Source organism: Semicossyphus pulcher, unplaced genomic scaffold (genome assembly GCF_022749685.1).
Source record: "Semicossyphus pulcher isolate SPU_LCO1_2020_fin unplaced genomic scaffold, fSemPul1.0.p SCAF_16, whole genome shotgun sequence".
NCBI lineage: Eukaryota > Metazoa > Chordata > Actinopteri > Labriformes > Labridae > Semicossyphus > Semicossyphus pulcher.
In genome coordinates, this window is record NW_027211670.1 from 17,405,627 (window position 1) to 17,419,233 (window position 13,607).

Below are 13,607 nucleotides of genomic sequence, written 5' to 3' on the forward strand. Positions count from 1 at the left end.
TCAGTGAACGAGTTAGTAGAGAAGATGAGGACTCGAGTCAGTAAAAAGAATCGTTTGTTTCGATGGATTGACTCATGGCGCGCACGTCACTAGTGTTCAGTTTTAATTAGCACATGTGGCATGCTAACGCTAAAAACAGAATGGTGAAAATGACATGAAGCATGTTAGAACACTTAAGCCGATGTCAGCATTTAGCTGAAAGCACAACACAGAGCCCCTAGCATGGTTGAACACAGTTGTAGCTAGCTCAAAGCTTTGAGCTCTATTTTGGATATCGACAGCTGATTAGAAGAAGGACTCTGTTACCCCGTCCCCAGAGAACAATTACATCCATCAGTCTCGGACTCATCCCTGGCTTCAATCTCCTCTCAAAGAGCCATGGGAAGCAAACATCAAAGCCACAATCTCCCTTTTGTTTTGGGATCTCTGATCACTCTAAAGATATCATAGTGAGTTTGGCATTATGGTTGTTGCCATGTTGTTTTTTCCGGAGCAGAAAGGGACTTTATTTTGGACGCAAGGATGGAGCTAGAAAGTAGCGAGGGGTTTGCAAGAACTAAGCTGTCAAAGAGGGAATGTTTGTCTCCTTTGTGTGGACTGTACATTGGATGCACTCGATGTGGTGGTTTGATCGATTTCATTTGATTGTTGAGGATAGCATGAGCCTCCTGCATTTCCTCTTCACTGAAAAAACCCAAAGACGCCAAAGGAGGAAGGGTGTCTTAAAAAGTAAAGTCAAATATAGCAGAACCTTAAGCTCACCGGAGCACTAAATTCCACACGTTGGTTCGAGCAACTTTGAAGGCGGATATTTACTGTATGTAATTTCGGAGAGGCTCCGACCCTGTTGGCAGCTGAAGTCTTTCACCCGCTCGGTGCAGCACAAGTAGCTAATAAAAGAGATAAACCCTGAAGGTGCATAAGTGACAATAACAATCTAAAGATAGAGCAAAGGCCACAACATGCAGGAAAATCAAAGTCCGGGCATCATTCCAGGAGCTTAACCTGCAATTTGAGGCACATCGATTAGAAACGAAGCACATGCTTCCAGGCACGCTCGTTGTTGAGCCACATGAGTCACAGAGGAAGAGACTAGTAAAGGTCATCCGCTGTCAAACGCATAGATCAAGGTATGCAATCTTATTTTGGAGAGGACAGCATTAATTAAACTTTAATTTGATTTAACAATCCGACCTACATCTGAGGAAAATGATACCTTAGATTAGATAACAATTTGTGAAATACTGGCAGCGACGGACACGTCCGTGATGCTGGATTAAAGCTTCTGTGTTAACACCAGGCAGATCAATAAACCGGGGAGTAAATCACAGCGGAGTGGTGCTGGACTCAGCAGAGACACGGAAATAAAATAACCATATGTGGCACCTTGTGGAAGCAGGGGATTACTACCTGATTCCTTTTTATCAGCTTCCTTGTCTTACTGTGCCGGGCCACAAATGGCAAGCACAGCCGGCGATCAGGACGAGGATTATGAGGAGAAAATTGGACTCGTAATCACCTGCACTCATCTGCATTGGACTGATATCAAAGAGGGGAGAAATCATGATAATTTAACCATTAGCAGGAGCACTTCAGTGAAGTAGAAGATTACGAGGCTCCTGTTAGCGGCTAATTGAATATAACCTTAAAATTAGTGTATTTTAAAGGGTTAATTATCGTATCATTGTATATTATTATTATGAAAAGCAGAAGTAGAAGGAGAAGCCGTATGAGTAGTACTAACAGCAGAAGTAGTTGTAGTACCAATAGCTGAAGATATAGCATGAAGAGAAGAAGAAGAAGGAGAAGAAGTAAAAGCATAAGTAACAGTAGGGGTCAGAGTAATACCTGTAGTAGTTGAAGAAGAAGAAATAGTAGCAGTAGTAGCAGTAGTAGCAAAAGTAACAGTCGGGCCAGTACCCGTAGAAGTTGAAGAAGAAGAAGTAGTAGTCGTTAAAGTAACAGTAGGGGCAATAGTAACTGTAGAAGTTGAAGATGAAGAAGAAGTAGCAGTTGTAGTAGTAGTAGCTAAAGTAACAGTCGGGGCAATAGAAGTAACCGTAGTAGTTGAAGAAGAAGAAGAAGTTGTAGTAGTAGTAGACGTAACAGTAAAAGTTATAGAAGGGGCAATCGTAGTATCAGTAGTAGGGCTGTCACTTTTCTCAAAAATCAAGTTCGAACGAATGCAACGTGATATGGAATCCAATCGAACACTAACATCAACCTCTTCTTATACTAGAAGCGTTGCTCTGTTTGGGGAAGAGCTAAGTGAGAGAGTGGGGTGGTAGAGCGAGGGAGAGAGAACGGAGGTGTGTGTGCACGAGTTACGCCAAGTGTCGGGGACTGGAGCAGCGGAAGAGCAGAGAAAAGAGTGATCGGTAGCTGTGTGAACAACAGAACTAATGTATGGCTTAGGATGTGTTTGTGCATAATAAAGCATATGACTCCTCGGAGTTAGCCCCGAAGCTAGCTACAGCTTCGGCCCCGAAGCAGTAAAGCCATTGGTTTGTGGCAGGCAGCGTATTATCACCATCTGTTGGAATACAAGGCCAGTAGTCGTTGAAGAAGAAGTATAGTAGCAGTATAGTACCAGTAGCATTTGTAGTAGAAATAGTAGTAGAAGAAGAAGAAGTTATAACAGTGGAAGTATCGGTCAGTGGTTGCAGGAAAAGAAGTAGTTGAAGCAGCAGTAGTAGAAGAAGAAGTGGTAGCAACCTTTACTGGTATCTGTTTCTGTGTTTCTGTGTGTGTGCAGGTGTGTGTGTCCTGGATAATGTCGTGTTTGTATGAGCACAGTTTTAGACAGACGTGCTTAAGCTGCTGCAAATAAAGATCAGACAGAGGAAATCAATCACATTGTTGGCTGGGCTGTCGGGCTTCCACTAACGGAGCTCTTAATTTAGTGACTTCCCGCTCCGTGCCAGCAGAGTCCTGGAACACCGGAGGATCCTGGAATACTGGAAAGGGACCAGCCGTGTACAGAATTCCCTACAAACATTCATGAATAGAACAATCTATGCAAGCATTTTCCATCTCCAACGAATGGAAAGCTGCACCCCCCCAACTCCCCAAATAAGCTGACGGACTGCAGACTGTTGCTAGGTGGCTCTCTCTCTTTTCAACTGATGAACACAGAAATAGCGCTCGTCCAACTAGGGCTTGTCAGGCACTTGTGTTTCCATCATACATGTAATTCAATCAGCCCCTCATCTGTGCTAATTCCCATCACATGAGCAGCCCCGGTTTAATCATAGCCATCACTTGTCGCTACACAACAATAGCTCACGCTTGTCTGCAGCGCACAGCTGTTGCCATCTAGTAGGAAGGGAAGATATCCCAGACAGGTCCATCCAACATAAACTGTGCCGTTCTGCATTTACTTTCTCTGCAGCCTCAGCTGGCAGTGCTGTGCGACCACATATATCCAAAAGATATCAGATTAATATGCAGCTTTACTGTATGCATGTCTTATCTGTCATGAGCTTGGAATGCCTTAAATCTGGCGCCTCCGGGCACATGGCAGGAGACAGAGTTAACGTAATCTGTTACCGGTGATGTCATTCCATGCTATTAGGGATCTCTGTGGGAGCAGCCTCTCCGCTGAGGACACACTGATAGCAAAGCTTATCAAGGAAATTCAGTCGTGTTGAAGTGAAACAACTGAAAAAAATGTTTCTGAGCATTACTTTCCAGGAATGTGTGAGAATAAAAAATCTAGCTAGCAGGATAACACCTAGCAAAGCAGAAGCCAAAAGAGCCAATGCTAGCACAAAAGTTAGCAGGGTAACACCTAGCAAATTAGAAGCTACAAGAGCCAAAGCTAGCACAAAAGTTATCAGGGTAACACCTAACAAATCAGAAGCTACAAGAGCCAAAGCTAGCACAAAAGTTATCAGGGTAACACCTAACAAATCAGAAGCTACAAGAGCCAAAGCTAGCACAAAAGTTAGCAGGGTAACATCTAGCAAAACAGAAGCTACAAGAGTCAAAGCTAGCACAAAAGTTAGCAGGGTAACACCTAGCAAAGCAGAAGCAAGAGCCAAAGCTAGCACAAAAGTTAGCAGGGTAACACCTAGCAAAGCAGAAGCTACAAGAGCCAAAGCCAGCTGAACAATGACCAGTGTTTATGAGGGACATTCAGTCATATTGAAGTGAGTGAAAAGTGAAATGGTTAGCTCTGAGCACTTCTTTTTCAGGATAGCGCATCCTGTGAGAATAAAAATACTACAAAATCTCAAAATCACAATCTCTCTTAGTTGTGATTATATCTGGTATTTGTGCATGTTACCTAAAATGTAGCACATCAAAAATACTTTTGAATATGGAAACAGTTGTGTGGACCAAATCCGAGCTTTTCAGTAAGGATGAATGAAACGCCATAAGCAGAACGACAAAAGCTGGCAAAGCAGAACAGAACAACAAAAGCTAGCAGTAGAAGCTAGCACAAAAGATAGCAGGGTAACAACAAGCAACGCAGACGCTACAAGAGCCAAAGCTAGCACAAAAGTTAGCAGGATAACAAAGCAAATGAGGAGCAACAAGAGCAGAAGCTAGCTGAAAAGAAGTGTAGCAAAACGATTGCTTATCAGGGAAATTCAGTCGTATTGGAGAAAAATAGCTGAAAAACGTGTGTGTGTGAGTCTGAGCACTCTTTCCAGGAATGCACATGGTGTAAGAATAAAAATACTGTAAAAAAAAAAATTGCAATTGTGATGTACATCTTGTATTTGTGCGTGTTTTCTAAAAGGTTGCACATCAAACATACTTTTGAAGAAAGAGTACTGTACAGTACACTGCAAAGATTTGGCCCGCATGCGGTGACCTCCTCGCATCATTAACTTGCTTATTTCTCTTACACTCAGTCCTTTCATCAGACATGATCTCCTCCATGTCCTCACATCAAGCAGACACTTTAGACTAAATAATTTGCCTGCAAGCTGTCTTTTAATCTTCAAAAGCTCCCCAGACACCCCTGCATGCACAGACAGGTCCATGTTTACGTTGGCTTTGATGCAAAGAAAGGCATAGACAATATTCCTAAGTGTGTGACTGCAGCCTTTAAATGATGACCAAAAACGTACGTTGCATGGTATCTATTCATTCGTCCTTTAGAATGTGCTTCAGAGGAGGAAGGTACCAGTCTTTTTAACAAGTGTAAAAGAAGCTCTACCTTATCTTTGTGGACCTAATGCCTAATTGGTTCTGGACGTCCATTAAACCAAATGAGAAGTGAAAGACATAATGAAGCTAAAAACCTTAAAGAGGTTGCTTTTCAATAAGAATTTGTTGCCTGCTTTCAGAGGTTGTGTCTGGTCCTTGAAGTTTTGTCTCGTTCCATCAATATATTTTTTGTTGCCTTACTTTCCCTACAAATTTTGGCACAACACATCTTTAAAGATTAGTGGATTTCTTTTAAAACACAGGTTTAAGCAAAACCAAAGGGGGCTTTGTAGAGGATTGCAGCAAAATGGGAATCTCTTGAGGGAATATCAGAGTGATTGAGGGATATGTAATTCACATGCAGGCTTGTTTTTGAGAAAACACTCTTTCTTGGTTGGTTGTAAATTCCACAGTACCCATGAGTGCAATGCACAGTGTGAATAATGCTTTGTCATATTGGAATTACCATGATCCAAGGCGTTTACAAAACCAGGAAACTTTTTCTGTTTTTTTCTGTAAACCCCAAAACATTTTGCAATATGTGCGCAAGTGCCCGTGACCAATTACAGTCTCCTCACATCAGCCAGAATCCATTATTGAAGGTGAATAATGTCTATTCACAGTATTTGTGACCCGCACGACCCACTCAGCAATCATACAACACATTTTTACCTCCTGTTTGCCATAATTGTTTGTCATAAATGTCATCTATTAAATATGACTGAACACAGTACAAAGACCCAAAGTTTCCTCTTTTATAGGCGTTTCTAAAAACCCAAATGACAACAACACGACATGACAACGCACCCCGTTGTGTTCGACTCAAATGGCATGGGTCTTTTAGATTGGAAATGTCATGTTTAAGAGCTGCTCTCAATTTTAAATTAGTGTGATTACAGCTGTTTGTGTAAAAAACAGCGCGCTGACAATATAGCACTGTATTGGGTAAAATTGATATTTTATGACTTTTTTAATGATTTTTCAGATACATCTATAATGTTTACTGTCCAGTACATACAATTAGAATACAGAACAAAAAAGGTCACATAAGTAAGAATGAACGAAAGTAGAAACTAGCTAAACAACAAAATCTAGGAGAACAAAAGCTAGCAAGAAGTTAGCAAAACAACAGCAGCTAACAGAAAAGAAGTTAGCAAAACAACAGCAGCTGGCAGACGAGAAGCTAGCAATGCAACAGCAGCTAGCAGAAAAGAAGTTAGCAAAACAACAGCAGCTAACAGAAAAGAAGTTAGCAAAACAACAGCAGCTAGCAAAAGAGAAGCTAGCAATACAACGGCAGCTAGCAGGAGAGAAGCTAGCAATACAACAGCCGCTAGCAGAAGAGAAGCTAGCAAAACAACAAAATCTGGCAGAAAAGAAGTTAGCAGAACAACAAAAGCTAGCAGAAGAGAAGCTAGCAGGCCAACCTAGCAAAGCAGAAGCTACAAGAGCAGAAGATAGCAGATCGAGTTTTGCATTTTGGCCTTTATCATCTTATTTTCAGAGCCAAAAGTGACCATATTTGGAGGAGAAAATGGAGACGTAAGACGCTCTAGGTTCAATGGCTTAAATTAGCTGAGCTAGCATTACTAACCTGTCTTACTTAACTATGGCATTAAATATGCTTAACTTAAAACCTCAGTTCCAATGGGTGATCTATATAAAAACTTGCCAACAGTACAGCCTCAAGTGGTCATTTGAGGAACTGCAGTTGTTGGCACTTTTGCGGTGGCTTAGCTTTTTAACCCCAGAGGTTGAGCAGAGCAGATGCTAGCAGAACAAAGCTAAGTTTAGTGCAGTGTTTATGTTGTGCTGTGATTGTAACTCCTTGGTTTTTCTACACTGTAATTCAGAACGTCTAAACCATTATTGCTTTCTGGCCTGGTTTAAAATCAAATAACACTAAAAACATTGGGCACTTTGGTTAACTAACTTCATATCATATAGTGAATTGAACCCAGCATTGTGCTGCCACTATCGGGGACCACTACGTCACTTTTAGCCTGCAGTCATTGAAGGACACACACAGTTGCCTTTCAGGAAATGACTTTGTTATAAGACACAGCATAGCATTGTCTCACTCCCTGCAAGAAATAACTTATATCTTAAATCTTTTCTTAGATCTCTCAGCTTCAGTGCACTTTGTTGTATTAATACAGAAAATCTATGAGAGAGAGGAAATGCAGTGGTGATGACAAAGAATATAAAGGTTAACAGAGGTCTTTTGTTTCTTTGTGTTGTGCTGATGCAACATAAAGCCTCAGTTGTCCTCACAAACACATCAAGAGGATTAAATTATGGGCTTGTGGAAATTCTGGCCAAAAGACTCTTAATTACTGTCAGCTACAGACTAGAATCAAAGACTAACGTTTTCTTAGTGTCAGTGGTTGTCATAATCAAACACAGGACTCATAACTGTGACCGAGTGTGTTTCTGTCTCATTTGAAGGTATTCAAAAGCCTCGGGGTCGAAAGGTTATCTCCCCTCTCATTCCACACGTTATTTCTGTCACAACTCAGAGAGCTGACTCAGAAAAAGCAAAGGAGCAGCCTCGCTTTTGGCACAACCTGCCAATTCGAATGTCACATGCACGTTTGCAAATTCACCCTAATTTGCTCGACTGCAAACATCCATTAGTGGCTCGGCTCACCTGCCATCGCTCTGCGCTATCACAGACCGACCAAATGACCGCCTTTGAGAAGAGTGACGAATAGATTAGCAGGCATGGAGGGGACACAAGGAGGAGGTGTGCTTGGATTGTGGCCTTTCATTGTGAAATGATTTCTACCTTGAAAAGCATTAGTGAAACCACGCCAACGCTAAGGATGCTTAAAACAGCTGTTTATGGTGATATTCCACCTTAAAGTTGCTGGAATCGACCGCTTTACTCCTTCGGGCTTGAAAGATTGCTTTAAAATGTTTTCACTTTATATCAGCTGGGATTCAAGAGAGTTTCCAAAGGTGGACAGCTTTTACTGCTTTAAGTATCAAGATGTTTTTGGAAACCACTCCTGCAGCCATCCATGTGCTCCTATGTTCCCATAACTCAATCCAGAGCTATACAAGTTTTAGCTAATCAATGCTAATTCTTTAAAGCTTTTAAGCTAATATTTTGTGGATGAAATTACAGTTGCATAAGGGGTCACTTCTGGTAACGAACTTACATGGAATTATGTACCTGTTTCTGCAGCTCCCCTCAGCCTTGAAGAGCACTTTAGCATCTTTCAGCTAATTGTTTTGGTTTTGCAGCCGCAACGTTGCAATTTTAGCTCCCTCTCCGCTCTAATCAGAGTCAGATGTGCCTGCTTAAGCGGTTGCATTATGTAAGGATGAGATGCACGTGCAAGCTGATACATTTGTCTGACTTTTTTAATCACGGATAAATACACGCCAACCCATAAAACTTTGAGACTACTCCAAAGAAGGCAACACATCACATCTTCCGGCTACATCTGTCTCAGTCTGATTCATTTATCTAGAGTGCATTGGTGACTTACCAGTCCATCACAGTTGCTGATAGCCACCGAGGCCTCCGGCATGTCGCTCACGTCTCCAGTGAAAACACAGTCCCCGTGGATACGCTCCTTGGCCTTCTCCACAAAGTCCTCCTGCCATTCCACAAAAGCCCCCGGGGCCACCAGCCTCCTGTTGGCCCTCAGACGGAGGTGCAGCTCTTTCCCAAAAACAGTGACATTGAAAAACAAGTGCTGAGCCGAGGCGGGGGTGACCGAGGGCATCTCGGGGGCACCGCGGGCCACCCTTCTTCTTCTGCTGCCAAAGTTTGAGGCGGCATCAGCAGCAGCAGCACCACCAGCATCTTTACTTCCACTTCCAGCAGAGACCACGTGAGAAATGTACCGGCCATGGGAGTCTGTGCTGAACGGCACGATAAGACCGTATTCACTTAACTTTCCAGAGAGTTTTTCTGATGGGACAGACAGTGTCAAGTGAGAAAATATTCACAAGAGCCAAGGCCAGTTCCTATAGAAGACTATAAAGCAGAGTTAGCTGAAAAGACATGCTTTTATTATAGAGGACAAAACTAAACTATACATACATATAATAATAGAAAGCATAGGCAGGTTGCTGAGATTATTCTGCTTTATAAGTTTAAATCCCGTGTAGATAAAGGGGAATTGTGTTTACCCAGAACAGTGAGGCTGTCAGACTTCTTATGTTTACCTTTATATAAAAATAGACCCTCATTTATTATCATTATCCCCCCACTATTACACGTTAGAGTGCATTTCTACACACAGTGCAAAAGCACAGCAGGGAAAATGAAACTCACCTTTCGTTTCTGCAGCGAAAATATGATGCAAAAATAAGTGACTGAGTGAAAAGCACATCAATAAATACATACAATCCATAGCGAGGCTGTAGTGTGAGAGCTGCCACTTCAGAGTAGAGTTTTCCTTTCTGTTGTAAACTCTGAGCACAGTCCTTCCTGCTGACAAAAAGCACAAATGCAGGAGAGAAGTCCTCAGAGTTGAGCTCCAGCGAGCCAGCCGGGCATTTCTGAGCTTTCCCCTCTAGACGCCAAACTCACGGATATTCACAAGTTGTTTCCAATCTTTTGGCCTGTGCTGAACTGCAAAGACCAAGACTGCCCCATCCATTTAGGGAGCAAAGGGGGGGATAGCTGGGGTGCTGATGACGACAACTCCCCGGTAAAAACCGGGACGGTTTGAAGAGAGAGCCCACTTTTTTTTCCCTCTCCGTCTTTCCTTCGTCCTTTCCTTCCTCTGACAACTTTTTTAAAAGGCAGGAGAGCAAGTTAACGCACGCCTACGCCGAGAAAAAAAGTCGGAGGAGTTCAGATAAAGTGTGCAGAGACAGAGTGTCCCGGTGGTGAAACATCTGCCGTCCAGTCGTGCACCATTACGCACCAATGGTTCTGCTGCGGGACACTCCACTGCTCCACTTGAATCCACGAGCAGCCAACAGTGGGAGCGCCTGCTCTCCACCAGACAACCGCATATTTAGCCAAGCGACTTTTTTCTCAACTCAAAAAAGTAACTCTTATATCATCGTGTCCACCTCCACAGCTAATATCCAGTCTGAAAATCTATTTTCTGCCTCAAAGGGGGTGAAAAACTCTTCCAGATGCAGAGTAATAACTCATTAATGTTTACATTAGTCCACAAACACATGTCAGCGATAACACGGCTGTAAATCTGTGGTGGCAGAGGTCGAAAAGTTCCAGTGCACATGCCTGGAGCAGAGACTTTGGGTTGTTCATAAAATCTACTTCCACTTGATCATTATTATAAATGCTGGTTTACAGGGAGGCATTAGACACATATTGGAGATCACAGAATGGATATAAAATACAGAAATATATAAAACATTAAGTACCTAAAAGTATGTTAAATACGATTAAACATATCTTAAAGCCAGAGGCTCCTCTGCTATCCCAGATAAAGGTAAAAAATTAAAGGATAAGTTCACCTTTTTTTCAAGTCCATCTTAAAATATTGCCCGCATGCCCACATGTGTATTTAAACAGTTTTTGGTAGCGTAATTTTTTCATAATATGTCAATTATCAATTTATTTACACAAATTTCACAATAAAAGTAAGTATTTGGACTTCAAATCTGCCAAAGTTAGTCTTTTTGGATACAAATGTAATACCTTTTTATGGTGCGTAGGAAGAAAAAAAAGTAGGGACTACGTTCAGAGCCAGTATGGAAAGGAGGAACACTTACAGCAGCCAAAAACTGCGTAAATGTACATATTATTTTAAGATAGACCTTAAAAATAGTCAACCTATCCATATAGAGGTATATAAAGTGCTAGCGTGCTATGGCTAAAGTTACCCTGTCATCATTAACATGGTAATCTTGAAGATTTCAGTTTTGTTCTCTTTGGCGGCACCTGTGGTGATAAACGGTAATTGCAGGAGCACACTTCCCAGATATCCAGACAGTGTCGCATGTGTGACGTCCACGGTTGGCTCCGGTTGTAACTCTTGATTTTCCTCGCTGGCGGTCGCTTTCCTTTTTAGACTGTTTGCTTCATCTGAGCGTCAAATTTCTTTCTTTGTCTTTGGATTTTCACTTATTTTTGAAGTTGTATCTGTAGTCATCCATCTTTCCTTTGTTTGTTCAGCCATAGTAGATTACTGTTTACTCGCAACACTCACAGAGAGTGGAAGACCAACCACTGCTGGGTGATGGAAAACGCGTCACTAACTGGGCACCGCTTGTGATTTTTCCGGCAAAAGTCGCACCAGACACCTTTCATCAGTGGGCCATAGGCTCAATCACCATTGTGTTACCTCATTCGGCGATAGATAGTGACTTAACAGGCATATATTTACATGAAAATCTTCGAGATTATTACTTTAAATAAGACTTAATAGCTACCTGTGCTTTGAAGTTAATTCTAGTGCCAACAAAGCACACCTTGCATTTACCAATTTAACCACATCATGCAGCTTGTATCTTCATATTTTCATAATCTGGGCTAATCCTGCAGATGTCACTGTGAGCATATGATCCATTTACAGAACGGGAACAAATCCAACACCATCATTACACGCTTAGTATGTGAGAAAACGCAGCACAGCGGATTTAAACAGTGGACTGACGGCCTGCTAAAACTTTGGATGACTGCTTAAGGAACCGGGACTCCTCTGGCCTCGGCTCACTCGCCCCGCTGCAGTGCAGACGTGACCGCGCAGCGACTGAACCAACAACTCTGGAATCCATCAGGGGAAGAGGACGGGGGGGGTTGGGTTGGACCTGAGTTTTGACTTTCAGGTACGAGGAAAAAAGGTGTCTAGACTGGACATTCTTTTCCCCGCGCTGTTACTCAACTGTGTGTTTTACCTCCCCCCCAATGCACTCTCACTCTGCTGCTAATTACCTCCATGCTTCCTGGATGGTCAATGCAGAGCAGGTGGGGCTTTTACGCACTCATCCCCCCCTCAGGATGGTGATCCAGAGTCGTGCATTAATAAGCTATGGAAACTAACCACACGGCATTAAGAGATGGAAACCATTAATGGCCTTGTAAGAAGTTTTATGCTCTTTTTCCATCCATACTGTTTGCTCTGTGTTGTTGTTTTTCTCTCTCTCTTTTTTTTTCTCTGTTTGTGTCTTAAAGCCAGGACGAAAATTCCACAATATAGCTTAGCATTCAATTAGAAGCCTTGTTATTTCCCCTCTGAAATGAAAAGCTCCACTCGCAGTCTGTGGTTAAGTCCACACACCAGAACAATTTTCTACTACAGCGCTCGCATTAGAACACTCTGTCCTTCGCAACGGGAGAGTACGAGTAAAAGCTTTAATACACTCTTGTTTAAAAGTGAATCAAACGCTCAGCCGCAGATATTCATGCGAGGAAAGCCTTCGAACGTGGGTTTTATTGAAGTATAAACACTTGAAAATAGCCGGAGAAGCATTTAAAAGTCAAACTCTTAATTTCTACACTGAAAAATCCTCATCAGACAGCGTTAAAACCAGGTTTGCGTGGCTGCAGCTGCAGGCTTCTTCCACCGTCTTCCCACAGAGAGAAGTGAGAGTACAGTTTGTGGAGCCGCGGAGGCCTCGGTGTGTGCTGTAATGTGGTCTCGCCATGCCAGCGTGCTGAGAAAATATGTGACTTTTCATCTCCGAGATGCAGCGAGATGCGAAGCAGCTGCTGGTCTGCCCGGCAGCTTGAGGGAAGAGGAGCGTCTGCGTTTGCCAAGTTACAAACCAGCGACTCGAAGACGTTGTTATTATGGTCCTCTGTCCCGTGTGGACGGAGAGGTTGTTGGAGCGAGCGGTTCAGAGTGAGCGCTGAGTTATGACCCGGGTCAGACTCGATGAGTTTCACTTGACTTTCTGTAGGAAAATGTGATCAGACTGTAATGAGTGTGGGAGTCTTTCTTGTACGAGCAGCTGCAACAATTCTGTTATATGTGTCACTATAATTGTGTCAGAGGTTTATCATTACTCCCACCGAAGAGGGGAATGTTTTATGTCCTCTTGTTTCTTCTTATCCCTGAAACAACACAACTGTTTTACATTACGTTTGGCGGAAAGAGTTGCATACACGTCTTGTTCAGCAATTCCTCAAAAGTGAAAATGAGCTCTAGAGTGACACACACAAGCGTTTTACATGCCCTCAAAAACTGCCACAAATCACAGTGGAAAGAAAAATACACTAAAGGGCGTCACAAAGATATGTTAGGATTGGTTTGGCACAAAAGCAACTTAAATTAGGTTTATGGAAATAGTATAAGTTCTAGTTTAGGTATGGGATCTTAATCATCATGTTGTTGATGTAAAACATAAAGTAGGTTTAGGGAACATCCCTGTCATGGCTTTAAAACTGTCTCATGAGGCAGGACATGACGTAAAAAGTACGCTTCGGTCCCAGGCGAACAGCCATAAGCTCCAAAATCTCTTCATCTCTCCAATCATCTTTTACTGTCTTCTTCTTCAACATTGGATGT

General features: G+C 42.4%; 1 protein-coding gene across 1 annotated transcript in view; it reads right to left on the minus strand.

The window, feature by feature from the left end:
* The window catches only part of LOC138593450 (A disintegrin and metalloproteinase with thrombospondin motifs 14), a 55,702-nt gene extending 46,012 nt beyond the window's left edge, over positions 1–9,690 (minus strand). Inside the window, exons 1-2 of the mRNA XM_069664462.1 lie at positions 9,452–9,690; positions 8,658–9,085 (exon numbers count right to left, since the gene is read on the minus strand). Of these exons, the coding sequence (XP_069520563.1) occupies positions 8,658–9,085; positions 9,452–9,530 (507 nt within the window). The 5' untranslated portion in view covers positions 9,531–9,690. The remainder of the gene's footprint in view (positions 1–8,657; positions 9,086–9,451) is intronic.
* Positions 9,691–13,607: the final 3,917 nt, after the last annotated feature.